The sequence below is a fragment of the Ceratotherium simum genome, chromosome 37 (assembly GCF_057802395.1).
Source record: "Ceratotherium simum simum isolate JZ-2026a chromosome 37, ASM5780239v1, whole genome shotgun sequence".
NCBI classification, from domain to species: Eukaryota; Metazoa; Chordata; class Mammalia; order Perissodactyla; family Rhinocerotidae; genus Ceratotherium; species Ceratotherium simum.
In genome coordinates, this window is record NC_141936.1 from 23508634 (window position 1) to 23535454 (window position 26821).

At 39.7% G+C, this 26821-nt stretch overlaps 1 protein-coding gene across 1 annotated transcript; it reads right to left on the minus strand.

Moving 5' to 3' along the window:
* Window positions 1-26821, minus strand: ATIC (5-aminoimidazole-4-carboxamide ribonucleotide formyltransferase/IMP cyclohydrolase). Its single transcript, XM_087424851.1, has 16 exons — window positions 26696-26821; window positions 26396-26522; window positions 23733-23809; window positions 22887-22953; window positions 18864-18952; window positions 18417-18568; window positions 18012-18168; window positions 14302-14427; window positions 13360-13467; window positions 12424-12509; window positions 11193-11282; window positions 7969-8097; window positions 3456-3548; window positions 2047-2229; window positions 545-700; window positions 1-227 (listed from the first exon to the last, which is right to left on the minus strand). Exons 1-16 carry the CDS (start codon window positions 26712-26714, stop codon window positions 108-110), a joined length of 1779 nt encoding a protein of 592 aa, XP_087280977.1. The 5' UTR covers window positions 26715-26821; the 3' UTR covers window positions 1-107.

Here is a 26821-nt window from a genome sequence, read left to right on the forward strand (position 1 = left end):
TCCGGGATTAAGATTTAATGTTTTATTGTTTTTAAAGGTTTTTTCACAACGTCACACATGATTTTCCCCCGACACACGAGCAAGCCATAAGATATCACGTGACGGAATCAGTGATGAAAGAGCCGGAGATTCGTATGAGCCAGGATTATTCCCAGGTCGTCGCACGCCTCAATCACAACTTTGTCAGCTGCAGAACCGGAAGGAGCAGCGATGTACGCCACACCACTCTGAGGGAAAATAGACATCGACTTTCACAACACAGTTTTATGTGAAAAAACACAAAATTCAAAATCCCCCTCTATAAAGCATATACTAACGATTCACACTGCACACTGACTCCCTCAGTCAAGACAAAATAAGAGGATTTGGGTCATCTATACATCAAACGGAGAAGTCAAAGTAATTCTCTAAATGTTACTGATATATCACATTGCCAAAGCTTGGATATATAACTCACGGAACTTAAAAATCAGAAGCAGGATTTCTGAAATAGTTTCTGCATAATGATCAATTCTATGCAAATACAAATCAATTCCATACTTACCCTTTTAGCTCTGTCTACATTATCCCGGAAAGGAAAGAAGGCATCAGAGCTGATAGAAACTTCACTCAGCTTGTCAACCCATTCCTTCTTCTCTGCCTCGGTTAATAATTCAGGGACTTCCTCAAAGAGTGCCTTCCACTTTACCAAATCTTCATCCTATGAGGTGGGGGAAAGGGCAGAGGAAGGTTTCTGACACCATCTTACCTGATGCAAATCAGAATACTGGAAAGCACTGGGCATTTTTCCTAGGACTTCTTAATTATAAATAATGACCTTTATTTACATTCAAGCTCATACTTCTAGAATCTCTTTTTTTTGGATGCTTTCAGCATTTCATTAAGGAAGAAAAAAGATTCTAACTGTACCAAGTAAAGACTATATCATTTGCTTTCTAAATCCGCTTATTGCAAATATATTTTATTCTTTAATCTCTGCTTAGGTTAAATCTACTACTGCATGTCCCTGTATCAAAGCAAGTAAGGAAACAGATGGTGACGGACATTCTAGAACTACATTTATACTATTAGCCTCAAGTACAGTAAATCTCACAGATAAATCAAAATATGATTCATAATCATATTTTAAGAAGGTGCTTCCATTTTGGGTGATGTTTTGGCTTAAAGAACATCCTTTTATTCTTGTTCACGTATGAAGACTTCTAGGACACTTAGCATGGTTTTGCTGGGTTATATCAAACAGAAAAATACAAGAATAAAGTAAAAATGAAAGGCTGTTTCGAGGACTTCAGTCACAAGGCACACTCTGCAGCCTCACCCTTCAGTGACACTTAGCAAGTCACAGATTCCTGCCCCTGAACGGACGACTCAGCGTAATGGACTCGCCCCTTCAAAAACCCCTGAGATTCGGATTACTGGACCTTTCTCTTGTTTCCCTCCAGTATTTGTTAAGCGCTTGCTATGTCCAGAAACTGCGCTAAATTCTATTTCTTTGGCAGTCTACCTGATATGTGCAGTTTTAATACTCCCATATAAGTTCTTCAAAACAGAAGACATCAAAGAATGTGAAATGTAACAAAAATATATTGAGTTGTTAATGGAGCTTGCAGAAAACGTGGAGGGAGAAGGAAGACACTGGTTACCTGCAATCAGGTAATTTGTATTTAATGCTGAATATACCCCTCACGTATCAAGCACATGGCTTGGCTCCATGACAGACACCGCGAGGTGACTGAAAAAGTCCCTGCCATCAAAAGCTTATCATCAACAGGGGAAGTGCAAATATATAAAATGAAATCAGTGGTTATAATTTAAAAAGACAGAGAAGGTTTGTGGAGACGGAAAGGGATGAAGGACCATGACGGAAGTTAAATGAGACAGAAGACAGTGGGGAATTGCTAAGAAGTTTAGACTAACAATTTTACACAATATAGAATTTCAAGAAAAATATCTTTTTCTCTCTAGTGATGATGGTGAAGTGTGTTACACAGAAAATGATGAACATATTTAATACACTCCATCCACCACCCAAAGACAAGCCTTTACCTCGCCGATGGTTCCAGTAACATACTGATCGATGGCATTGGAGATTTCCGCTCTCTTCACCCCAGTTTTAAACTTCATTGAAAGCACCCGTGGATGATGTCTGAGCCACCACGAGTTTGCCTTGTCCCCTGCAAGGCGTGTGCAGTGTATCCGAGACTGCTGTCCTGCTCCAATGCCGATGACCTGAAGAAAATGGACATTAAAATGAATCCCTCTTCCAACAACACATTTTCCTCAAAGGATCTTTTATGTTATTTTCCCCAAAACCTACCTATTAATTTTGTGGAAGAAAATATCGGCCAAAATAAAAGAATGTGAATAATTCTTAAGTCATTAAAAGGTGAAGGTAGGAGGTTTATGACTGCCATTTATATATTTTACCTCTTCAGTGACATGTGAAGTATGACTATTGATATTCAGGAAGTTTCTAGAACTCCTGGACATCAGTAGTGAAGCATGGTCTTACTGGAACTTACTAGAACCTGAGCACAAGGAGCCCAGTAGCCACAATCTCCCAGGTTTCTGTTATTAGAGACTACCAATCTTTTAACAGTTGGCAATCCCAAGAATTCTGAATCTGAAAGGGTCTTCCAGGTCACATGCTAATTAACATCCACCTACCCCACTTCCACTTTTGGGCCAAATATCTTAACAAATGCTGCGAGAAGAGCTCAAGACAACGTGAGAAGAAAGGGCTCCCGGTGCTGCTTGAAGCTACGACAACACCAGGCTCATCCAGTGTGAGGAGCCCGAGTGAGGAACTCAACCGGTCCTGCATTCCATGGCTCGGTACACCAGGAAGCAGTTGAATATCCTGCTTAACATCAGAGACTAAGAAATGTTCAGGACCCTGATTGCAGAAGTGCTCACACAACTATATGATTCGTGAAAACTGGTCAAACTCTATGCTTAAAAAGGGTGAATTTACTGTATATAAACTATGCCTCAGTAAACCTGATTTTAAAAGATCACGTTAAACCCTAGTCTATGGATTCTTGGTAAAATAACCTGAGAAACAGACGTGAAAATGCCCTATGATCTGCAAAGATAATGGGCTGGATGGTGCCACTACCATTCTCTACTTCCTCTTCACTGGAAATACTACCAAAAGCGTGTGTGGAGGGGGAATAAACCAGTTTTGTAGCAGCTATTAGATTCTCTCCAATCCAAAGTATGCCAGCTCATTCTAGGCAAGAAGCAACGACTAATTTTAATTTGTTCCAAAGATACTTCATAACCATCACGAGCTTTAACAGTCCACCAAGTTCCTGAGGAAATACTGACAAACCCAGGGGAGAAAAATTTGGCAAAACTTCCTTTTCAAGTGGCATAGGACGTGAGGCAGATGGATTTCAGAATATCATTTGGTAAAACAACTGCCCCTCAGGTGAGGCTGGCCGCTCGGTTACCTGGCCGTTCTTGGCGTAGCACACGGAGTTAGACTGAGTATACTTGACGGCAACGGTGGCCACGATGAGGTCTCTGAGCGCGGATTCTGGCAGCTGAAAACACACAGGATGGCAGATCCCATCAGGCTTTTTAAACTTCGTTTAACTTTAAGCATCTGACATGGAACTCACTGTAACAGCCTGAAACAAATTCACCGTTCACACTAAGGACGACTATGTCTTACTGAAAAGATCGATATTTAACATACTTGTCAGGAAACTCAGCATAACGCCTCATGTGTCACAGACTCAAATTGATGCCATTCTGCAGCAACACTGGCTTACGCCTGTTTACAAATCACACAAGACAGGAAACACCAAATCTGCTCCAAAACTGACACATACTTACTCCACCACAGCACCAACACCTGGAGACGTGACGGCACTTATGTTCAGGAAAAACACTGAGGATAATTTTCACAGACATTACAAACAACTGTGACGCCCACACACAGCCAAGGCTGTTCGGGGAAAATCAAATTAGGATCATTTTCTGCTTTGTCTAGAACATTCTAAGCAGAAACTACTCAAAAATGCATTGTGAACTACCAGTCCAAATAGAATAAAACAACAAATATTATAGCCCAAAATATCACTATCTTTAATGTAAAGAGGAAATGCAGATCAAAAAGGATGATGATCTATGTTGGTATGCTAAATGGACAAAGGATATTAAGTGGCAGCTAACTGGTAAATTAGCTAACTGGAAAACTGATAAATCAGACTTCATCAAAATTACAAAATTCTGCTCTACAAAAACCCCTGCATTAAGAGGATAAAAAGACAAACTATAGACTGGGAGAAAATATTTGCAAACCACATATCCAAGAAAAAACTAGTATTTAAAATATATAAAGACATCTTAAAACTCAGTAATAACAAAAACATCTAATTAGAAAATGGGCAAAAGACATGAAGAGACATTTCACCAAAAAGGATGTATAGAGGGAAAAAGCACATGAAAACTGTCCATCATTAGCCATTACGAAATGCAAATTAAAATCAGGAAATATTGCTACACACCTATCTTTGAAAAAAAAAAGCGACAACACTGAAAGCTCGTAGGGATAGAGAGAAGCTGGCCTACTCATGCAGTGCTGGTGTAAAAAGAAAAATGGCACAGCCTTTTTGGGGAAAACAGTTGGCACTTTCTTAAAAAACTAAACATGCAGCTATGATACCACTTAGCACTCAGCAATGACAATCCTGGGCATCTACAGCAGAGAAATGAAAACTTATGTTCACACAAAACTGTTCACAAATGTACCATGAATGCAAATTATAGAAAGGGAACAGATTAGTGGTTGCCAGAGGTTAAGGAGGGGGTGGGAGCAGGAGGGAAGTGAGTGTGATTGTAAATGGGCAACATGAGGGATCCTTGATGACAGAAATGTTATGTCTTGACTGTACCAATGTCAATGTCACAGTTGTGACATTGTACTATATTTTTTTAAGACATTACCATTAGAGGAAATGGGTAAAGGATACATGGGAACTCTGAACACTGCACGTGAATCTACAGTTTTTATGTTTTTATCTCAAAATTAAAAGCTTAATTATTAAAGTACTGTTAGAATCTCATAAGAATTTATTATTCTAAGGTGCTATTAGTGTAATATATCCTTTCCTGTCTACATCTGCTGTTTGAGTCACCAACTATTCATTTTATTCCTTTGGTTCTAAGAACGATTAATAACAAAAGCCAGCCTTCTTAGATGTCGACCTTCAAATATAACCCTGGTATTCTGTGTCAGGATCAAGGAATACGAGACACATCAAGGGGAGTGGGGTGGGCGTGGGAGTGAGGGACTCCAGTCTTATAAACATGGCACAAAGAGTTAAAACAAATTAAAGCATTATTCAAAAAAAAAGGGAGACGAGGAAAGAATTCAAACATGTTTAGTAATGCTTAATTCACACTCCTTACACTTCTGCTTTCTCAGGGCCAAAACCGTTCTAGACCTGAGAGCACAATCTGATGATTACGAGGCTGGAATGCCAACAAAAATCTGCTTTAAAAGAAGGGAGGGTAGGGCCGGCTCCGTGGCTTAGCGGTTAAGTGCGCGCGCTCTGATGCTGGCGGCCCGGGTTTGGATCCCGGGAGCGCCCCGAGGCACCACTTCTCCGTCCAACGCGAGGCTGAGTCCCACGTACAGCAACTAGAAGGATGTGAACCTATGACGTACAACTATCTACTGGGGCTTTGGGGGGAAAAAACTGAATAAATAAAATCTTTAAAAAAATAAAAAAAATAAAAAAAAAAAAAAAAAAGAAGGGAGGGTGGGCCGGCCCCGTGGCTTAGCGGTTAAGTGCGCGCACTCTGCTACTGGCGGCCCGGGTTTGGATCCTGGGCGCACAGTGACGTGCCACTTCTCCGGCCATGCTGAGGCCGCGTCCCACATACAGCAACTAGAAGGATGTGCAGCTATGACGTACAACTATCTACTGGGGCTTTGGGGAAAAAATAAAAAATTTAAAAGAAGGGAGGGGAATATAGCAGAGGATAAAACCATCCTTAAGTTTCCAAATTTCTATTAAAAATACATATGAAACAAGTAGAGAACACTTTAGATAAAAGATTAATTAAAATCATATCCTCAATCATTGCAAAAAACATCCAAGCTAGCACAGCCAGAGGCACAAACCTACCAAATACTGCTCAGTTATTAATCAGTCCAAGACCTATAAACCTATAAGGAAAACTCACAAAGGTAAGAATCTCAGTAGTTCGGCACAGCTGTCAACGTGGGTACCACGGAATCTAGGTCAATACCCTTTCAGTGTTTTTAAAAATACATTAAGCAGTCAGGTTAATAAAGTAAAAAATGAGCCTCATTTTACTGTGGGCTTAAAGTAACACTGCTGTGAACACTGTTTCCATGCAGAAATCCCTGTACCTCACGGCCTTGACCAAAGGAGTGGATTTCAAAGAACGGAAAGATATTGTACATATAATGCCTACATGTTCCTTTACTTCAGGGCACCATTAATTTTCAAAGATAAAAATGGAAAAATATCCATTAAATCAACAAAGATCATGTCTTAATCTCCATGTGCTTATTAACAAAACTATCCTGATCAAGATTTTAGAGCTTATTTTCAGCAATTCTACTCAAGGCCTCAGGCGTCAGACCTGGGAACAGCTGCAGCTCACTTTCACTTCTGTTACAATGAATGACTTGTTACGTGACTGATCCGTTTCTTGGAACAAATAGAAAAGCTGAGCACAGAGCTAATAAAATAGCAATACTGAGAGGCAACGATCCCAGAGATAAAGGGAACAGGAAGAAATGAGTGTGACTTTCTGTGCTTTGCCCCTCAACGCATTTTCCAAGTTGCAAGGCAATCAACTAAGAGGTAAAGGAGCTGAACACAGGACTAAGGGGCAGAAACGGAGCTCGGGGTACAATAAGGATGAGTGATACTAGGGGACACGTGGTGCTCTCAGCAGAATAGGGGTGAACCATAACCAGACCCGTCCTCACAAAGACTGAAGCCCCAACTCAACTCAGCTCAGTTCCTGCCAGGATGGAGAAGACCTGCCTCCACCTGATCCATGTGCCAGAAGTGCACGTCAACTCTCTCTGGAGGGAAAAAACATCATCCAGACCCTCACACAACTCTAAAGATTTTTCATATCCAATGCCCAGCATACAATCAAAAAGACCAGGCATACCAGCAGACAAGAACAGAAAAGAATGGAGTTACGCATCAGAAGTAGTGAAAAAAAGTTCAGCCAACATTAGACCCAGCAAAAATATCCTTCAAAACTGAGGGTCCAATTAAGAATTTCAGAAGACATATACCAGCTTATCCATTTCCTTATTGTGTAACCTTGGGCAAATTTCTTTACTGTCCCCTATGTCACAATTTTGTGATCTTTACAATAGAGATGATAGTAGTCACCCCCTTCCCCCCGCACAGAGTGCTGCGCATATTAAATGACATAATACATGTAAACACACACACACAAAAAAATCACTGTTATTATCCTAGGAATATGTCCGTCCTAAAAGATGACAAACATCCCAAGAGCACACACTTGACTACAGAAAAACATTGATCACAGCACTGAAAATGGAAACAACCTAAATATCCATCATAGTACATCTATACACGGATTGCCACGGTGCCTTTCAGATGAAGACGTGGATCTATATTCATTGATACAGAAAAACATTTGTAGTTTAGTGCATGGAAAAAAGGCAAGTTACAGAATTATAAAAGATATGATCTCTTCTATGTATAACTAAAGATAAGTATCTCTATTATGTACATATGCATAGAAGCTTATAATATGGTCTTTTACTCATTTTTTTTAAGCCCTCAAACTTACTTGATGACTCAAAGAAGAGCTAGCCATCTGCACATCAACCAGTTTTAAACACAGGCCTTAATAAACACATAAGCTTATAAATATTAAAAACACACCTACTGAATTACTAGCATTCAGTTCAGATATCTTCAAACTTACATCTTTATTCTTGGTAACAACGTTGCTAAATAACGACCTGTCGATGACACCATTATTTCTCTTCTGGCTTAAATGAAGACCAAAGAGAGTTCGAACTTCATTTTCATCTGGATTGTAAGACTGGTCCATCTAAAACACAAATTTAAAGAGTTAAAAGTAATACATCTACATCCCTCAAAATTTTTCACTTAATTTATGTACAAAAGATTTTATTTTAAGACGTTTATATGCATTTTTTTCTAATTCCAGCACACGTAAGATCATTTCAGTATGGGCATAAGAAAAGGGCCAGGGACCAATGTTTTGCTCCAAAAGATTTTACAGGTTTTATAACCCTGTAGGGTTTTACAATTTATACCAAACATACTAAAACCAAAGATTCCAGTGAGAGCATTTTTGCTTACATTAACTGAAAGCACTATCTACTCAGCCGTTCTGAAAGATCAGCAGATGAAACAGATATGCTGAAAAAACAGGCAGTGGCACAAAAATTAAATTCAAATTTTCCTTTCCTTCTAAAAATCTACTACAAATACCAAGCTAACAACTGAATTAAAAAGTTAAAGGGGGAGGGGGGAAGCATTTGTAGCCTGTGTCATTGTTATTTGAAAAGGAATATATGTCATTTATTGCTACCTGCCTCTCCTGAAAAGATATTAAGGTATGGGAATAATCTGCCTAAGATCACTCTCTCCCTAGATATTTTTCTAAACTTGACAGTATTTCTTCATTTACCCTTTGGATGATCTTGGACTTAGAAAGCACTGATATCTATAACTTACAAGCAAGCCCTCATATTAATTCTGCTTAACTTGTGTTTTCTTGAATTCTAAAATGCTCCTTTTTCCTTTGCATTATAAAATTTCTAAAACTGGAATATGCCCTCCTATTAACTGCTGTCAAAAGAAACTTCTCCTGGCACGGCCCCGTGGCTTAGCGGTTAAGTGCGCGCGCTTCGCTGCTGGCGGCCCGGGTTCGGATCCTGGGCGCGCACCGACGCACCACTTCTCCAGCCATGCTGAGGCTGTGTGCCACATACAGCAACTAGAAGGATGTACAGCTATGACATACAACTATCTACTGGGGCTTTGGGGGGAAAAATAAATAAATAAATAAAATTATAAAAAAAAAAAAGACAAAAGAAACTTCTCCTTAGCCAGGTAGAGGAATAAGTTGTTTCATGGTTGTAATTATGTGTCCGTGTACAAACTTAGCCAAACTCTCAAATAAAATATTGAGGAAACCCTATATTCTTTTGACACTTTCAAATATGATACTGTCAGGTGCTCAAGAGGTCATGATGATGAACTCAGGGTTTGGAAAGCATCCTCCATGATGCTACATGTAACTGCTAATAGCCATAAGTACTTAATACTCTTTTTTTTTTGTGAGTAAGATCAGCCCTGAGCTAACATCCATGCCAATCTTCCTCTTTTTGCTGAGGAAGACTGGCCCTGGGCTAACATCTGTGCCCACCTTCCTCCACTTTATATGGGACGCCGCCACAGCATGGCTTGACAAGCGGTGCGTCAGTGTGCGCCCGGGATCCGAATCCCGGCCGCCAGCAGCGGAGTGCACGCACTTAACTACCACGCCATGGGGCCGGCCCCACTTAATACTCTTAACAACAACAAAAGAATACTTGATTAAAAAACTGTAGAATATACTGTCAGCTAACTGAATGGTTGAACTTCCTATCAAGTGCCTTCAAAAAAAAAGCATGTAATCTGGTATTTCTTCTTGTTTCCTTGAAAAGCTGACATGGAATCAATGATCAACCATACAATTACTGGTATCTTACAAAGAAGAACATATACTTAATATACTTAGTAACTTCCATTATATAGAGTTGGGATTCTACAGGTTTTTTGATATCAACACCTTCTGAAAAATGACATTATGAATTTTTACTTTTAATTCAAATAACTCTTTGCCTTATGCATGTACAACTTTAGATTACAGGCTAGTTTCCCTAACACGTAAAGCTTGTAAAAATCAGTAAGGAAAAATCTCAACAATCAATTAAAAAACAGGCAAAGAATCTGGGCAGACAGTTCATAAAAAGAAATACCCTTAAATATGAAAAGATGTTCACCCCACACAAGGAAAAATTAAAACCACAATGAGATGTCATTTTCATCTATCTTATTACTAAGACAAAAAAGTGTAAGAACACAACGCTGGCAAAGGTGTTAGCAAACAGGCTCCCTTACACATTCCCATTAAGACACAGAGTATGTTGCACAACCTCTAAGAGGAGCAGTCACCACCAAAATGACCAATACACACAGGCTGCGACCCAGGCCTAATTTCCCTCCTGGGACTTCTTCCTGGGTTACTCATCACAGTTGTGTCTATTAGCTAAAGACTGGTGACTAGCTAGGTAAGACACACAGACATGGGACAAACTTCCAAGATGGTGAAGTAGGGTGTATTTCTGTTGGTGAGGGGAAAAAACGAAAAAGAAATGCAAATGCCAGTATTTGCTAAATATGTACAGACTCTTTCAGGAAAGATAAGCAAGAAATTTAAAATGGTAGTTACTTTTAAAAACAGTAACAGTGGCAGAAGGGAGGGATGGGGACACTTTTCATCAAATAACATTTAATATACCTTTTGAATAGGAAAGCAGGTAAATATACTACTTAAAAAAATTTAAAAAGTTAAAATTAGGGGCCGGCTCCATGGCTTAGCGGTGAAGTGCGCCAGCTCTGCTACTGGTGGCCCAGGTTCGGATGCCGGGCGCGCACCAATGCACCGCTTGTCTGGCCATGCTGAGGCTGCGTCCCACATACAGCAACTACCAGGATGTGCAACTATGACATACAACTGTCTACTGGGGCTTTGGGGAGAAAAAGGAGGAGGATTGGCAACAGATGTTAGCTCAGGGCCAGTCTTCCTCAGCAAAAAGAGGAGGATTAGCATGGATGTTAGCTCAGGGCTGATCTCCCTCACACAGATAAAAAAAGAAAAAAAAAAAAAAGGAATTTAAAAAATAAATAAATAAAAAAAATAAAAAGTTAAAATTAAGGGTAAGGAAGCTATCCTCATATTAAACCCAAAAATTAATAGTAAGAAAAAAATTTGCAAGATTAAGGATAAAGAAACCACAGTAAAGAAGGATAAATTAGAAGGCTGTCAGCATAAACGAAAGACTAAATATGCAGAAAAAGAGACACAGAATAAAAGAGCAAATAACTGCTTCAAACATGAATTGTGCTAACCTGAAGAACACAGTAGTTCCCATTTTTCTTTTTAGAAAGTATTTTCAAAGCTTCGTCTTCATATCCTGGGGCAACAATACCATCAGATACCTGTGAATATACTAAGTATTAATTTCTATTTTAAAAAAATTAGAGAACACCTCTTAAACAATCTAGAGACTATTATCTGTCTTTAAATAACGCAGTAGCCTTTTCTGGTGTCTATGTCCAACAGATAATGCTAATACTATACCTAGAAAAAATAAGCCTGTGTTAGAACACAGCTTTCTACAGCCGACCATATCTCATTTGCTGTCCTTTCAAAGTTTTTGGTTGTTTGTTTCAGTTTTAACTAAGATGATATGAATGATTCACTCTAATACACGTAACCTTAGAAAGAAAAACGATTTCTTACTGTTCTGTTCACGGGTGGTGTTTTGCACTAGAAAGAGCATGTTCTAGTCCCAGCTCTGCCTGGACCTGGCTCAGTAACCTTAGGCAAGGCAAGTTCCTCCACAGCAAGAGAGGGGTCAGACTGAATCAGAGATCTAACGTCTTATAACTAAAGATACAAAAGCCACAGCTCTCACTCCAAAGCCTGTGCTGTAACCGACAAGGCCACATGTCAACTCCACTGCAGTCGGGGACGACAGCGGTCACAGAGAGAACGGCTACAGCAACTAAATACTGTCAGACCTTTAGCCTTCATTTCTACCTATTTTCCCTCCAAGCAATCTGAGCTACCATCTTTTCTTCCCTTTCTGTCTGTCTCCCCACCCCTAAAGCCACTCACACCTTTCTGGAATGCTGGTTTGGCATTCAACTCATGGGGGTTAGTTTTTCAGAGTAGTTAATAATTTCTCCCTTCTACAGTCTCTTCCATTACAGACCTATGAAAGTTTACAGGAAAGTTCATTATTACATCAACCAAGATGCCACCCTCCGCTCTTGAGAAACAGTAACTTTGGCATTAAGATAACGACTATACTAGAGAAGTTAAAAGACTAAATGTATAAATTAAAACTTTTCCATAATAGTCAAACATCCATTTGAAATAGTAATTCACTAAATTTCAAAATTACAATTCAGTTAAGGATTCATGTTCTACATAAAATATGAACGTTCTAAATGACAAACTTAATTTACAGATGGCATAAATATAAACATTACAGGTTCTGTTTTCAATGAACACTCTGAACAAATAAAGCCTACTCAGTCACGCATGGATCAAGATATACGAATGCCCACTAACCTCTCTGGAGATAATTTTGGCGGTAGGGACATCACAAACATCAGATAACGCCACAAAGTCACCAAATGACGACATCCTATCGGCCCCTGTAAATAAAATTAAAGCGAGGTATCCATCACAAATTATCCTAGCACAGAAAAAGACAACGTTTAAAAAACCCCAATGTGATCGTATAAAATCCCTTTCTCTAAATCTAACTCTATCGTTTACATGAGATTTAAACAGTAGATTAATACGCCATTTAACTGAAATAACTGGGAGAAAGTATTCTTTAATTTTATCTTCAAGAGCAGTACTTGGCAAACTTTCTGTGAAGGGCCTGATAGCAAATATTTTTTAAGCTTTGTGGCCACATGGTCTCTGTTGCAACTACTCAACTCTGTGGTTGTGGTTCAAAATTAGCCATTGACAACACAAGGAAGGGCCAGGGCCCTGTTCCAACCAAACTGCATTTACAAAAACAGGTGGCAGGCTGGATACAGTCCGTGAGCCACAGTCTGCTAATCCCTGTTGCAGAAGGTAAACTATATCAAGGTTCTCAGGAATCTTCCATAAATGTTACACTAATATTGATAGGTTATAAAATTCATAAATTAGACATTTCTGAGATATATCAAATATAACTATAACCAAATTCAGTGAGGTTAAAATAACCATAGAATTTTAGCCATATCTTAAGCAATACAAATGCATTCAATAGCCTAATCTAAAATTACATGCACCAAATTTCAACTGTGGTTCCAGTTATTACAGTAAAATACTAACATACACTTCTGTAAACAAATGCATCCCAAGGCATAGTCATTCTAAAATATTAATAAAAAACAAATTAAAGATAATTTGAAATCTTATAATAAAACAAAGGATATTACTATTTTATTCTATTTAGGATATAATATTGCTTTTTTCCTCAAAAAACACTGTTTCTCTTCTGACCTCTTGCTCGGGCATACGCGGTTGATGTGGGTGTGAGGGTCTGATACAGATCGTAGACCATGCAGACTTTGGCCTCATCTTCACTAAGTGGAACTCCAACAGCAGCACCTGGCACAGGAAAACCACAGAATAAACCCAAAATCTCAGGTTACTACTTCTCAACTCCTGAATCAAGACAACATTTTTCTTAATAACTAGTCTATGCAGCAATAATTTCTAGCGCCGGTGCCACATTAAATAGAAATCTGTTTAGCCAGATAATTAAACACCAAAAATATAGTTGCGGGGGAAGATGAGGAGGGGGAGGCTCTTCTCTCGGGCCTGAGTCTGCCAGCAGCAGGAGTGTGCATGAGGCTGGTTTACTTCACTACTGACTCTCTCTCCATCCTGTTTGATACCACACACCATTTATTTCTTACCTGCTCACATCCCTTTAATATCAAATAAACAGAGAATTAACGATGTGCTGGACTGTGAGCAGATCTGGTGATATAAATAACTAAGCTGTGGAGTTGGCTTAAACACAGAAGCAAAAAGGTTATCTCATACACGATCGCTACGAAGAGTTACAGATAATGTGTCATAAGAACAACTTTATTTATTCTCAGTTTTCCATTTTCAACCATGTGGAAAAACATTTAGTCATAGTGCATTAAGCTATTTCACTTTTTTATTTTCTACCTTTCCACTACAAAAAAAACTATTTCCTGATCTTCCTATCTCACAATAATGTTACATAATTATACATATGCAAATAATGTGTTATTTTATTATCAGATTTTATCATGTTACTATATTGCTACTGTTCAGATTTGACAGAAGTGGTTTCAGAAATATTCATAGAATGTCTGTATTCACATTAGAACATGTCAATTCTTTTTAAAATTAAAAAGAAGTGCATTTCGAAACAGTTCCAGAGCATTCCAGAGCACAACGTTTTACCTGCTGGGCTGACGTGTTTGAAAGAGGCAGCGGCTGGAATGCCTAAAGCTTCTTTGAGCTCCTTCACCAGCTGCCAGGCATTCAAAGCATCACACAAGTTTATAAATCCAGGGGCTCCATTGAGAACTACATACAAAAACACACATTACCAAGCAGGGTCAGTAAGGTCAGGTGTATGTACATTTCTGAAAAAATAAAAACATGTATCAAGACTGCACAAATATTTTTTAAGTGAAGCATAATTAAGAGGCAAACAGATACACACAAATATATAAGAACTTGATGAGAAAAGTGAACAGAGGCACTAGAGCTTATCTTAAAAAAAAAGAATACGAACACACGCCTACACACACACACACACACACACACCTACTGGAGGACCAAATCCAGCCAATCTAGACATAAACCAATAGAGAATTCAGGAGTGGGAGAAAGACAACACTAGTGATCATCAGGGACCCGTTTCAATACAGAATTAAGATTAAAGAATTATGGCAATTACAGAGACAGTATAAAATTTAAGTTATAAATCTTGTCATTTTAAGAAATATTACTACAAACTAAGGCAAGAGCTGTGAGTGGGAGGAAAGAGGGAAAAAAATGCGTTGGCTTTTTCTTCTTTTATAGTGGACTCAGTAGGCTCTGCCTGAAGTTGAAATGCAGTTAAAAAGACCACAACTTCAGAGTTTTCCATTGCCTATTTTCTTATCAATGAAAGGATTTTTTAGGAGTTAATATCTCTCGTGAATAAATACTTATAAGAAGTTTAGCACATACAAAAAAATAGTGGGCCACTAATTAAAAACAAATTTATAATTGCATTTCCTTTCTATTCTCTTGCATAGTGGCTACTTTAAGAAAAACTGCCAAGTATCTACTCAGTGCCCACGCTCCAATGTTAGGCACTGTTCTACCAGGGAAGGAACAGTCCCTCTCACCCACCCCCAAAACATCACTGGCCTCATAGAGCTTATGGGAGAGGCAGAGAAGAAACAAAATAGGCAGTAAATAGTAAACAAGAGAAAATATTAGGTATTTACACACATGAGTTGATAACACGTCCACACAAAAACTTGTACTTGAATGTTTTTAGCAGCTTTACTCTAACGGCCAAAAATTGTCCTTCCATGTTTGATGTCCCTCAACAGGTGAATGGAGAAACCAGCTATGGGACATCCATGTCCAATGGGACATTATTCAGCAATAAGAATAAATGAGCTCTCAAGCCAAGACATGGAAGAACCTTAAATGCATACTGCTAAGTGAAAGAAGCCAGTGAGAAAAGGCTACATACTGTACGATTCCAATGTTATGACATTCTGGAAACAGCAAAACTATGGAGCCAGTAAAAAGAGCAGTGGTTGCAGGGGCTAGGGGGGTGGAATGGCGGGAATTTTCAGGTGATGAAACTATTCTGCTTGATACTGTCAAGGTGGATGCATGACATTATGCGTTTGTCAAAAACCTGCAGAATATGTAACACAAAGAGTGAGCCCTAATATGTAAACTCTGGACCTTAGTTAATAATAATGAATCAATATTGGTTTATCAATTGTAATAAATGTACCAAACTAATGCAAGGTGGTGAGAGGGGAAACGGGGCAGGGGAGGGAATGTTTGGGAATGTCTGGGAACTCTCTGTACTGAGAAATTTTTCTGTAAATCTACAATTGCTCTAAAGGATAAAGTCCAGTAAAAAAAGTACTTAGAAAAAATAATTCCCTTGACCAAGGACGAATGAAAAAGCTTTTGGAAATGAAAAGAATGGGCTCTGAAAGTACACAGAAGTAGTGTTTGAATCAGAATCTAAATGGGGAACATTATAAGGAGGAAATATCTGAGATAAAACAGTAGATAAATCTGTTTTAAGAAATTCTAGAGGTAAAAATTTGTGTAACATGTCAAGTTTCTAACTATTCATTCAATAAATATTTAGGGAACATGCCAAGTGATATTCTAAGCACTGGGGACACAGCAAGGAACAAAGACAGACAGGGTTTCTGCTCTCGGGAGCTGACATCCTCAGGGGAGAAGGCCAATAAAGCGCAAATGTACGCAGGGAAATAGGGTGATGCGATAAAAGTGTGATGGCAGCTACTTTGGCCTGGGTCGTCTGGGAAGGCTTCTCTGAGGAGGTGACATTTAAGGTGAGATCTGAATGACAAGAAACCAGAGGGAAGATTCTGGGTGAAAGGAACAACCTTTCCTTTGCAAAGGTCCTAGAGAGAAGAGGCTTGGCCTGCTGAATGAACAGGAAGAAGGTGCTGGGAATAGAGGGCAAGGGGAGGTTGTCCAGGAAGCAGACCCGAGTCAGATACCAAGGTCTGTAGAGCAGGGCAAGGTGTTTAAGCAGGAAGGAAAGCCAATGGTTTTAAGTAGGGTGTAACATCATCTGATTTCCGTATTTAAAAGACGACTCTGCTGTGAAGAACAGAAAGAACAAAGAGAAAGCAGAGAGATCAGTCAGATTATCGCAGGCTGAGAGACTTCCGGGGAGACTGTGGGGCTGGGGTAGTGTTAGAAAAGATTCAAAGTATATTTGAGGTAGAGTAAAATAAATAAATAAAAAAAAATTTAAAAGGGCTGGCCCCGTGGCTTAGTGGTTAAGTGTGCGTGCTCCGCTACAGGCGGCCTGGGTTCGGATCCCAGGCGCGCACCTACACACTGCTTCTCCGGCCATGCTGAGGCCGCGTCCCACATACAGCAACTAGAAGGATGTGCAACTATGACATAGAACTATCTACTGGGGCTGTGGGGGAAAAAAATAAATAAATATTTGAGGTGGAGCAGGAACAGAACCTGTTGATCACTGAATGAAGGGTAAAGAGAATATTCCAAATTCTCCTCTAAGCTCCCACACTGCTCCCAGCTCCTCCTCTCCCTCTGCTGGTGATGGGAGAAAAGAGCAGACAGGAAGGCCTGCGTCTTCTCACCATCAGTGCACCATCCTGTGCGCCCTGTGCGTGCCGACTGAGCATATGCAGTCCCTGCTTCAGAACCTCCTTCCAATGCTCGGGCCTCCAGGCCTCACGCCCTTCCCACCCACAACTCTCTCCCCTCTGCCCCCTGCCCCCAAGAGTGAGGAGCAGCACAGGCTCGACCAGCCCACCTTAGGAACAAAACAGAACAAAAAACCGGAAAACCCTCTCGCAACTCTACAAACCCATGGAGGTCCTGACTAATCTCTCTGTTCAAGGAACTCTCTTTATCATTGTTATTTCCTAACCTCACATTCCTGTTTCGGCCCACTTCAACTGGGCTTCCGGATCCATCATTCCAAGAAAATTGGTTTCTTCTAACATTCCCAGATCATACAGTCACTTTTCTGTTCTCAGCAGCATTTGAATCGGTTGAAACTCAAGTGTTCCAACCTGGTTTTCCTCTGCTGGTTCACCCACTGCTACCCCAAGGCATGGTCTTGACCCTCTTCTATGAAATCCAGGCCATCCCACACCGTCCTATATCTTCAAAATCATCTACACGACAAAGACATTCCAATCTGTATCTCCAACTTCCCCTCTCCCCAGAACCCCACACTGTCTCAATATTTTTTGCTCACAAGTCCACCCGGCATCTCAAACTTCAAGCGGCTGTAAGAGTTATTATATAATTCACTTTATCTTCTAAACGTAAACCTCATCAGATATGATGTAAGAAAGACACACACACCCAGACACCGCAAACCGTGCCACACAACACTCAGCCTTTACCTGTGATGGGAAGCTTGGGCTTCAGGGTGTACAACTGGGCAGGAGTTTGATGAGGGTTCATTCCATACCTCAAAGGCAACTGAGATATTCCTTTACCATACTGCTTCCGGAAGTAATCAGAAATTGCTTCATCATATTGTGCCGTATGAGTGAAAGCCTACAAAAAGAGTCAGTTTTGTGAAATAACAGCAGCATTTCCCAAAGTGGGAGAAGATGGTTCTAGGTAGCACATAGCCGACTACACCCCCGCCCCCTGCACACACACCTGTGCAGGAAAGACACCAAATAACACTAAACAGCACAATGAATGAGTCTCTTTCCAATTCTCTTGTCACCAGGAGTCTAGTGAGAAGTGAATACCGTGTGGTTTGGCAAACGCTGCACCAGATAAAAACGGGCCCCCACCTTCAAGGCTAACTGGCGCCTTGTCTCCAAGGAGGTGTCTTGACTGTCGGTGCTCTGCATCTCTGTGAACACGGCTGCGTAGTCCTCTGGCTCACAGACGACTGTCACTCGGGCATGGTTCTTGGCCGCTGCTCTCAGGAGGGTGACTCCACCTTTGAGGAACAAAAGACGATCTGTATTTTCACATCAGTTTCTCAAACACAGTCATTGCACACATACTTCCACTTTAACTCCTGACTTAAAAAATAAGGGAAAAAGTAACGCAGATGAATCTCTGCACAAAGAAATAGCTTAGCAAATACAGATGAATTACAGTCATCCCAGAACACAATCTGGCAGCAGGAACTATTTTCTATTCCCTCAACAGTGAATTTCAAAATGAAATCTCATTTAAAATCTACATAATCTCCCCCTCTGTCAGTCTTCAAAAACAGTTTTCCACCTTACCAATATCAATTTGCTCCACAGCATCTTCCACAGTTACATCTGGAGAAGCCACTGTCTTCACAAAGGGATACAGGTTACAAACGACAACTCTAAAAGAGGAATTCAGCTGTCATTAAAAACTCAGCGTTCGTGGTTTACAGCTATATAAGAAAAGCATGATCAAAACTCCTGAAGACCTAACATGTCGACTGTGAGCCTGACATTTCAGAATTCTACAGAGTGATGTTGGAAAGTCAGGACCTCCACTGTCGCAGAGCACAGGGCACCAGAAGTGGCTGCAGTCAGCAGGTGCACTCCACGGACGTTATTCCCTCTCAGTCCTACTGCAGTGGTGCTGCAAGATGGCTTGATAGCATCAAGCCATCAAAAACTTTTTAAAAATTTTAATAGAAATGTAAAATTTCTATTACGCTACAGATAAGATACTCATTTTGCAATGACATCATGATTATTTAGGACATTTGATTTTAGATTCTATTTCCAGTGGATTGTGTACAATGATGAAAAACAATGGACCATTGTAAGGGTGAAATACTTATTTGTATGTTTTGTCTTCAGAGAGATCATAGATAACAATGGTAACAAGAAAGCCAAAAGAATAATTTAAAATATGGAACTAATCTAAAATTAACCACCAGTGAAATTGAGTTCCACTCTTAGGACCTCAATGTGAGGAGGTCTGCGGACAGTGAAATACATACAACTGGTAAAAACTAATAACACAAGAAAAAGAGAAGAGGAGGGGAACACTTCCTGATGTCTATTACCCTGACATCAAAGCCAGACAAAATGTCACAGGAAAAACACAGACCAGTATCTCTTACAAATACTGACACAAAAATCCTCAACAAAATACTAGCAAACTGAATCCAGCAAAATATAAAAGGAGGCACAGACCACAGCCAAGTAGGGTTTATCCCAGGAATGCAAAGTTGGTCTAACATCTAAAAATCAGTTAATGTAATAGACCACTTAATAAAACAGAGGATAAAAACCACCTGATCATTGACACAGATGCACAAACAGCATCTGACAAAACTGAACACCCACTCATGATAAAAACACTCAACAAGTTAAGAATAGAAGAGAACTTGCTCAACATGATAAAGGGTATTTAACAACAGCCACAGCTAACATCATACTTGAAGGTGAAGACTGAAAGCTTTCCCCTAAGATCAGGGTGTCCACTCTTCCCCTTCTATTCAACACTGTACTGGAGGTCCTAGCCAGGTCAACTAGCAAAGAGAAGGAGATGAAAGGCATCCAGATTGGAAAGGAAGAGGTGAAGCTATCTCTATTAGCAAGTGCCATGATCTTGTATATAGGAAATCCTAAGGAATCCACAAAAAAACTATTAGCACTAATAAATGCCCTCAGCAAGGTTGCAGGACATATCATCAATTGAACTTATACACACTAGTCATAAACAATCTGAAAGTGAAATTAAAAAACAATTCTACTCACAACAGCATCAAAAACAAAAAAACATTTAAAAATAAATTTAACAGAAGTACAACAGTTGTATATGAAGAAGTACAAAGCATTGTTGAAAGAAATAAAACAAAATCTAAATAAATGGAAAGACATCCCATGTTTACGGACTGGAAAACTTAATATTGTTAAGATGCCAATATTCCCAAATTGACCTACAGATTCAACACAATCCCTATGAGAGTCCAACTCCCTTTCTTGCAGAAATGAGCAAGCTGACCCTAAAATTCACATGGGAATGCAAGGCATCTTGAATACCCAAAGCAATCTTGAAAAAGAAGAACACAGTTGGAGGACTCATACTTCTCAATTTCAAAATTTACCACAAAGGTACAGTGGTAGCATAACAACAGAGGTATAGATCAAGTGTGCCCAGACCGGTCAATGGGGAAAGAACAGTCTTTTCAACAAATGATGCTGCGACAACTAGATAGCCACACACAAAAGAATAAAGTTGGACCCTTACCTCACACCCATATATAAAATGTTGCTTAAAAGGAACCAAAGATGTAAGCGTAATAGCTAAAACTAAAAACCTCTTAAAAGAAAACATAGGGCTGGCCCTGATGGCCTAGTGGTTACACTTCGGCACACTCCCCTTTGGCGGCCCAGGTTCAGTACCTGGGCACGGAACCACACCGCTCATCTGTGAGTGGCCATGCTGCGGCAGCAGCTCACATGAAAAAAAAAAAAAAGAGGAAGATTGGCAACAGACGTTAGCTTGGGCCAAAGCTTCTTCAGCAAAAGCAAAAAAAAGGAAGCATAGGCATAAATCTACATTACTTGGATGATCAAAGGGCTTCTTAGATATAACACTAAAAGCATAAGCAACAAAAGAAAAAATAGATAAACTAAACAGCATCAAAATTTAAAACTTTTATATGGTCAAAGGATACTATGAAGAAAGTGAAAACAACCCACAGAATGGGATAAAATGATCTCTTTCAACTCAATAATAAACAACTCAATTAAAAACTGGACAAAGGATCTGAACAGACATTTCTCCAAAGGTATACAAATGGCCGAGAAACACAGATGTTCAACATCATTAGGAAATGAGAATCATAATCACAATGAGATACCACATCACACCCGCTAGAACGGCTAGAATCAAAAAAATACATGACAAATGTTGGTGAGGATGTGGAGAAATTAGGACCCACCTACACTGCTGCAGAGAATGTAAAATGATACAGCACTTTGGAAAACAGCATGGCAGTTCCTCAAAAGGATAACAGAGTTACCATATGACCAAGGAAGTCTACTCCTAGGTATGTACCCAAGAGAAATGAAAATATATGTCCACACATAAATTTGAACATGAATGTTCACAGCTGCTTTATTCCTAACATCTAAAAAGTGGAAACAATCCAGATGCTCATCAACTGATGAACTTATAAATAAAATGGGGTATATCCATACAATGCATTATTTTTCAGCAACAACAAAAAAATGAAGCACTGATATGCTATAACATGGATGAACGTGAAGACATGCTAAGAAGCAAGTCACAAAGGACCACGTATTGTAGAATTCTACTGATATGAAATGCTCAGTATAGTAGATAGATCCATAGAGACAGAAAATAGACTGGCGGTTGCCTGGGGGTAGAAGGTGGTGGGGGAAATAAAGAATGAATGCTAATGGGCATGAGGTTGTCTTGCTTTTTTTTTGGTGAGGAAGACTGGCTCTGAGCTAACATCCATGCCCATCTTCCTCTATTTTGCATGTGGGATGCCTGCCACACATGGCTTGATGATACTGTGTAGGTCTGCACCCAGGATTCAAACCTGCAAACCCTGGGCCACCAAAGCAGAGTGTGGGAACTTAATCACAATGCCACCAGGCCAGCCCCATGAGTTTTTTTTTTTTTGAGGGGGGTGATGAATATATTCTAATATTAACTGTAGTAATGGCTGCACAACTCTGAATATACTAAAAACCACTGAATTAAATATTTTAAATTGGGGAATTGTATGGTATGGGAACTATATCTGAATAAAGCCATTATACATATTTAAAAGAAACAGTGACTATCTTTATGCAAATACCTAAGTTGCTTGTATGTACTAAAATTTAGATAACTTCCTAAAAAAGCAAAGGTTGTTTTTAGTTGAAGTATGAATTTTGGTAATATAAATTAGGCAAAACCAAAATGCTTAAACATGTACAATGTCACACAGAAGGTACTCAATAAATGTTTATACGGTCATGCATCGCTTAACAACGGGGATAAGATCTGAGAAATGAGTCGTTAGGAGATGCTGTTGTGCGGACACCAGAGTGTATTTACACAAACCTAGATGCTATAGCCTACTACACTCCTAGGCTGTATGGTACTAATCTCATGGGACCACTGCCGTATATGTGGTCCATCACTGACTGAAACGTTGTTATGCGGTGCATGACCGTAGTGAGTGGTCAGGAAACTAAACCTAATGCTAATCTTGAACTTAAAAAAGGGACACTAGCTTTGGCATACTCTTTATCTTTGATCCTTAATGTATTAAAAATTCAACTTCAAATTTTTACCTTATGAGATTGAAATCAAGTCTGGCCATGTCAGCATTATCTTCTGGGATATTACGAGCCAAGATTCCTAATTTCACAAAGTTAAAAGTATTAGGTTCAAAAAACAAGTCAGAATAAGGTACTTCTTTCCAAAACAGTCCCATCATCAAGTTAAAGCTTCTAATACTGCCTAATTAAGAATACCAAACACATGGTTAAAAATTAAGATTAGCGGGTATATTTAAAAATCTTGTGTCAGTTCCTGATTCCCCTTTTCTTGAGCCACAAGATGTAAAAGGAATTTTCACGTAACTGTTGTCAATTCTGTTACTCTATATGTTCCATAAGTAAATGGCTTATCTGAGGATTCTCGGCCTTACAGCCTTTTATTCTGCTGAATTTTACTGTAACTGATAAGTTAGCAATATTCCTGGTTCTCACCATTTTTGATTGACATGCTCGTCTTTGTCTCAGAAATGAACAAAAGTAGAGCACTTCAAAAAAGAATTCTTTTGAAAGTCAGTTACATTGTGATGCTTTATTCTGTCTGAATCACGACAAAAGTCTTTACACACATAAATTCTAAATACTTTCATTAACTCCAGCAGGAAATATCACTCTAAATTAGTTACCAGGTCAGGACTAAAGCAAGCAGAGGAAAACAACCTGAATCCATCGCGTAATAAAGCCAAGGAGATTTTAAACAGGTTCTAACATACTACGAACTTTGGCAGCGAACGTGGCAAAACCAATATAACCTCACAGATAATTTTTTTTTGAGCTCATGACCTACCTTTTTCCTCACTTATTCTACAAAGTAATCAACTAAAATATTCCTGAAACCCACAGAAGGTACCAACCACTTACCAGCATGGACCGCAGGATGCAAGGTTTTCACACGCCCCCCTAACATTTCAGGAAATCCTGTCAACTCAGAGACATCTCTGAAAATGGATACACAGAATGTTACTCCTGTCTCTGCTGAACCATCATTTTACATTTTACGCTATTCCAAAGCATCTTTCAACATTAAATCTATCATTCTCATTTCAAGAGATTTTTCAGAGCCTGAATTTTCAGAATTCAGAAACTCAATCGTAAGCCATACTAATGAAATATTATTAAGAAACAAATTCCACTGAGAAGTAATTTGGCAATATATAACAAAGAGCATTAGAAATATCCTCATCTCAGAAACAGACTAGAGTAAAAACAAGAATTTAGTCTTATGATTAAACAAGCCTCAAGATGGCAAATCCAATGAGTGGGGAAACGAAAGATCATCTAGTAAAGTGGTGTTGATACTGGAATAACTGGTTAATCCCACATAAAAATAAATTTGCAATGAATCAAAAGTTTAACTACTATAATTAAATATGTGAGGAATGCTTTCAAAGTGTTAATCAAAAGACTATCTGACTGTGTAAATATTAAAAACTTCTACAAGGAAAAAAAAAGTAAGCTGGGAAAAATAATCGCAAAATATGACAAAGGGTCAAATAAGAGACAATAATTAAATATTGATCCATATCACCAAACTGACATGAACCTTCTCTCTCTGACAGAATTTACAAGCAAATTTTAATAGAGTGGAAAAAAGCCCACCACATTTTAAGTGAAAAAAGGCAAGAAGCAAATTATCTTCTGTATGAGCTATGAAATAAAGTACACGCTTATAAAAACACTGGAAGGAAACACGTCAACATGTTAAACAGAACTATAAGCCATTTTTACTACTTTCTTTATAGTTTTCCACATTTTTCAAATTTTCTACAATCAACATATATTGCCTTTATAGTAAAAAAACAATAAACATTTTAAAGCAGCAAATTCTGCCAATAGGATACAGCAGTCCTGGGTAGATTCTCCTATTAAGGAAGGCCATTTGCAAATGAGTGGTGTTTGACCAAGGACATACACAGTTCCAACGTAAAACGACAAACTGGTGGCATTATGGTTTCCAAAACAAAATTACCTTTCCTAGAATTCAGGAAATAAAATCCAGTTTCTCCAACTGAGGATAAACGATAAAACAAAGGTAGATCCATTCTTAGAATTAACAACCATTTGAGGTAATTAAAAAGGTTGCCACTCCTTTACATTTAAGAATTTGTGCAGAACGGCTGCCATCTTGGGAATAATTCTCAGGATGCTCACTGCTGTATACTCACTAATTAAAATCTGATCAGTTTACCTCACACATCAAGGTTAACTTTCTGGGATAAAACTGTGTAATCTTGGGCAAGTTACATAACTTCTTTGTGCCTCTATTTCCTTATTTATTAAATAGGGATAATACTATCTACACCAAAGTGTTATCGTAAGGATTACATGAGTGAATATATATATGAGAGTGTAAACAGTCTCACTTTAATAGGAGAGAAACACATAATGGGGGTGAGTGAGGAGTGAGTAGGGGTATAGATCAAACACAACTCAGGAGTTGATATGTATTTAAACTGGGTGATGGATATACAACATGGAGGTTCATTATACTTTTCTCTCTACTTTTGATTACGTCTGAAATGTTTCCATAATACAAAGTTGGTGGGGAAAAGAGAGGTTACAGAAGAGTACCTTGCTTAATTTGCAGGGTCCAACTACACGAGGACCCAACATTGTTCAATGGAAAGAACACTGTCTAGACTTTGGATTCTCCGCCCTCGCCTTCCACGATTCTTACAAGGTTCCTTCGAGAACCCCATCAGGGAGAAGATGCAAAAAGACTTTGGAAAATATAAAGCATTTATTTAATAAAGTTAAGTCATTCCTGCCATCTGAACTTGTCAAATTTAGGGAAGCTGTGTACTGCCCGCCTAGGGGAGGATTACAAGGGGAAAAGGTAATAATCCAAATCTACATGGATCTAGAGGGCAAGCATCGAAATTTTCCCTGTGGCAACAACAGCAGACAGATCTTTCACCCCTTTTTCTAAAAATATTTCAGGGGTGGGTATGCCCTTCCTCTCAACCCTCACTGCAGCGTGTTAGAGCTGTCCTCCGGCCTGTTTCATTTTCTTGAGGTCAGCACTGGCAGCACATTCCTTCTTCCAATCGTTTAGCCACGTAAGGAATACCTTACAGAAGAGGGAATGAATGATAGATTTGTGCCTTCATATGGTTACGTCAGATGCTAAGGGAAGAGAGGCAGACTTGAATCTTAATGTCAATAGTTTACTAAAGGGCCAGTCAAAACAGATCATGTGAATCAAGCGAATCACAACTTGAGTTTTTCTTGCATAATAAATAGCCCGCCTAAATTAATCGTTATAGGAAGTGGCTGAGAAGCGGGGTTCCAAACCATGGCTCTCCCCCTTACTTAACTCTGTAAACTCGAGCAGAAGGTCTTAGATCTCTCTGAGCCTCACTTTCCTCTTCTATGAAGTGGGTAAGCAGTGTCCCAACCTCACAGCACTGTTGGGAAGAGTGCACAAGGCATTTTACTCCCCGCGCCTGGAAAACACTCCTTTCTGGTTACCGTGAGCACACTACGTTCTGATGGGACTTAAAATTAACTCTGAGGCGCCTTACCTGACGGCCAGACCAGCATCCCTGAGAGCTTTTGCAGTGCCTCCAGAGGCGATCAGATTCAAACCCACAGAAGCGAGGCTTCTGGCAAATTCCACAACGCCAGTTTTGTCGGAGACACTAAATAAGGCTGAAACAGAAGACATTCTCCGTCATCACTGGCGGTGCACGGCACTGGGTTCTCGAAGGCCTTGGGCGGGGGAGGGACTGGGCCCGCACTCCCAGGCCAGGCCCGGGTCCCCGCCCAGGCTCCCCCCCGGGCGCGGGCGGCGCGGGGCTCCCGAGGGCGCGCGGGGGGCTCACCGAGCTGGCCGGGCGCCATGGTCGCGGCGGCGGGAACGGCAGCGGGGACGCCACGTGCGCACAGGTCCGCGCGGCCGGACGCGCGAGCAGGAAGCGGGGCGCGCGCCTGACCCGACACGTGACCCG

Bases quoted from the DNA above. Each gene is read 5' to 3' on its own strand.
- ATIC (XM_087424851.1), bottom strand. The intron at 18,169-18,416 runs GTGGGGGCCCGT...CTCTTTTTGTAG, and splicing joins GGCGCCAGTTAGCCTTGAAG to GCTTTCACTCATACGGCACA. The intron at 3,549-7,968 runs GTAAGTTTGAAG...GTGTGTTTTCAG, and splicing joins TTGTTACCAAGAATAAAGAT to CTGCCAGAATCCGCGCTCAG.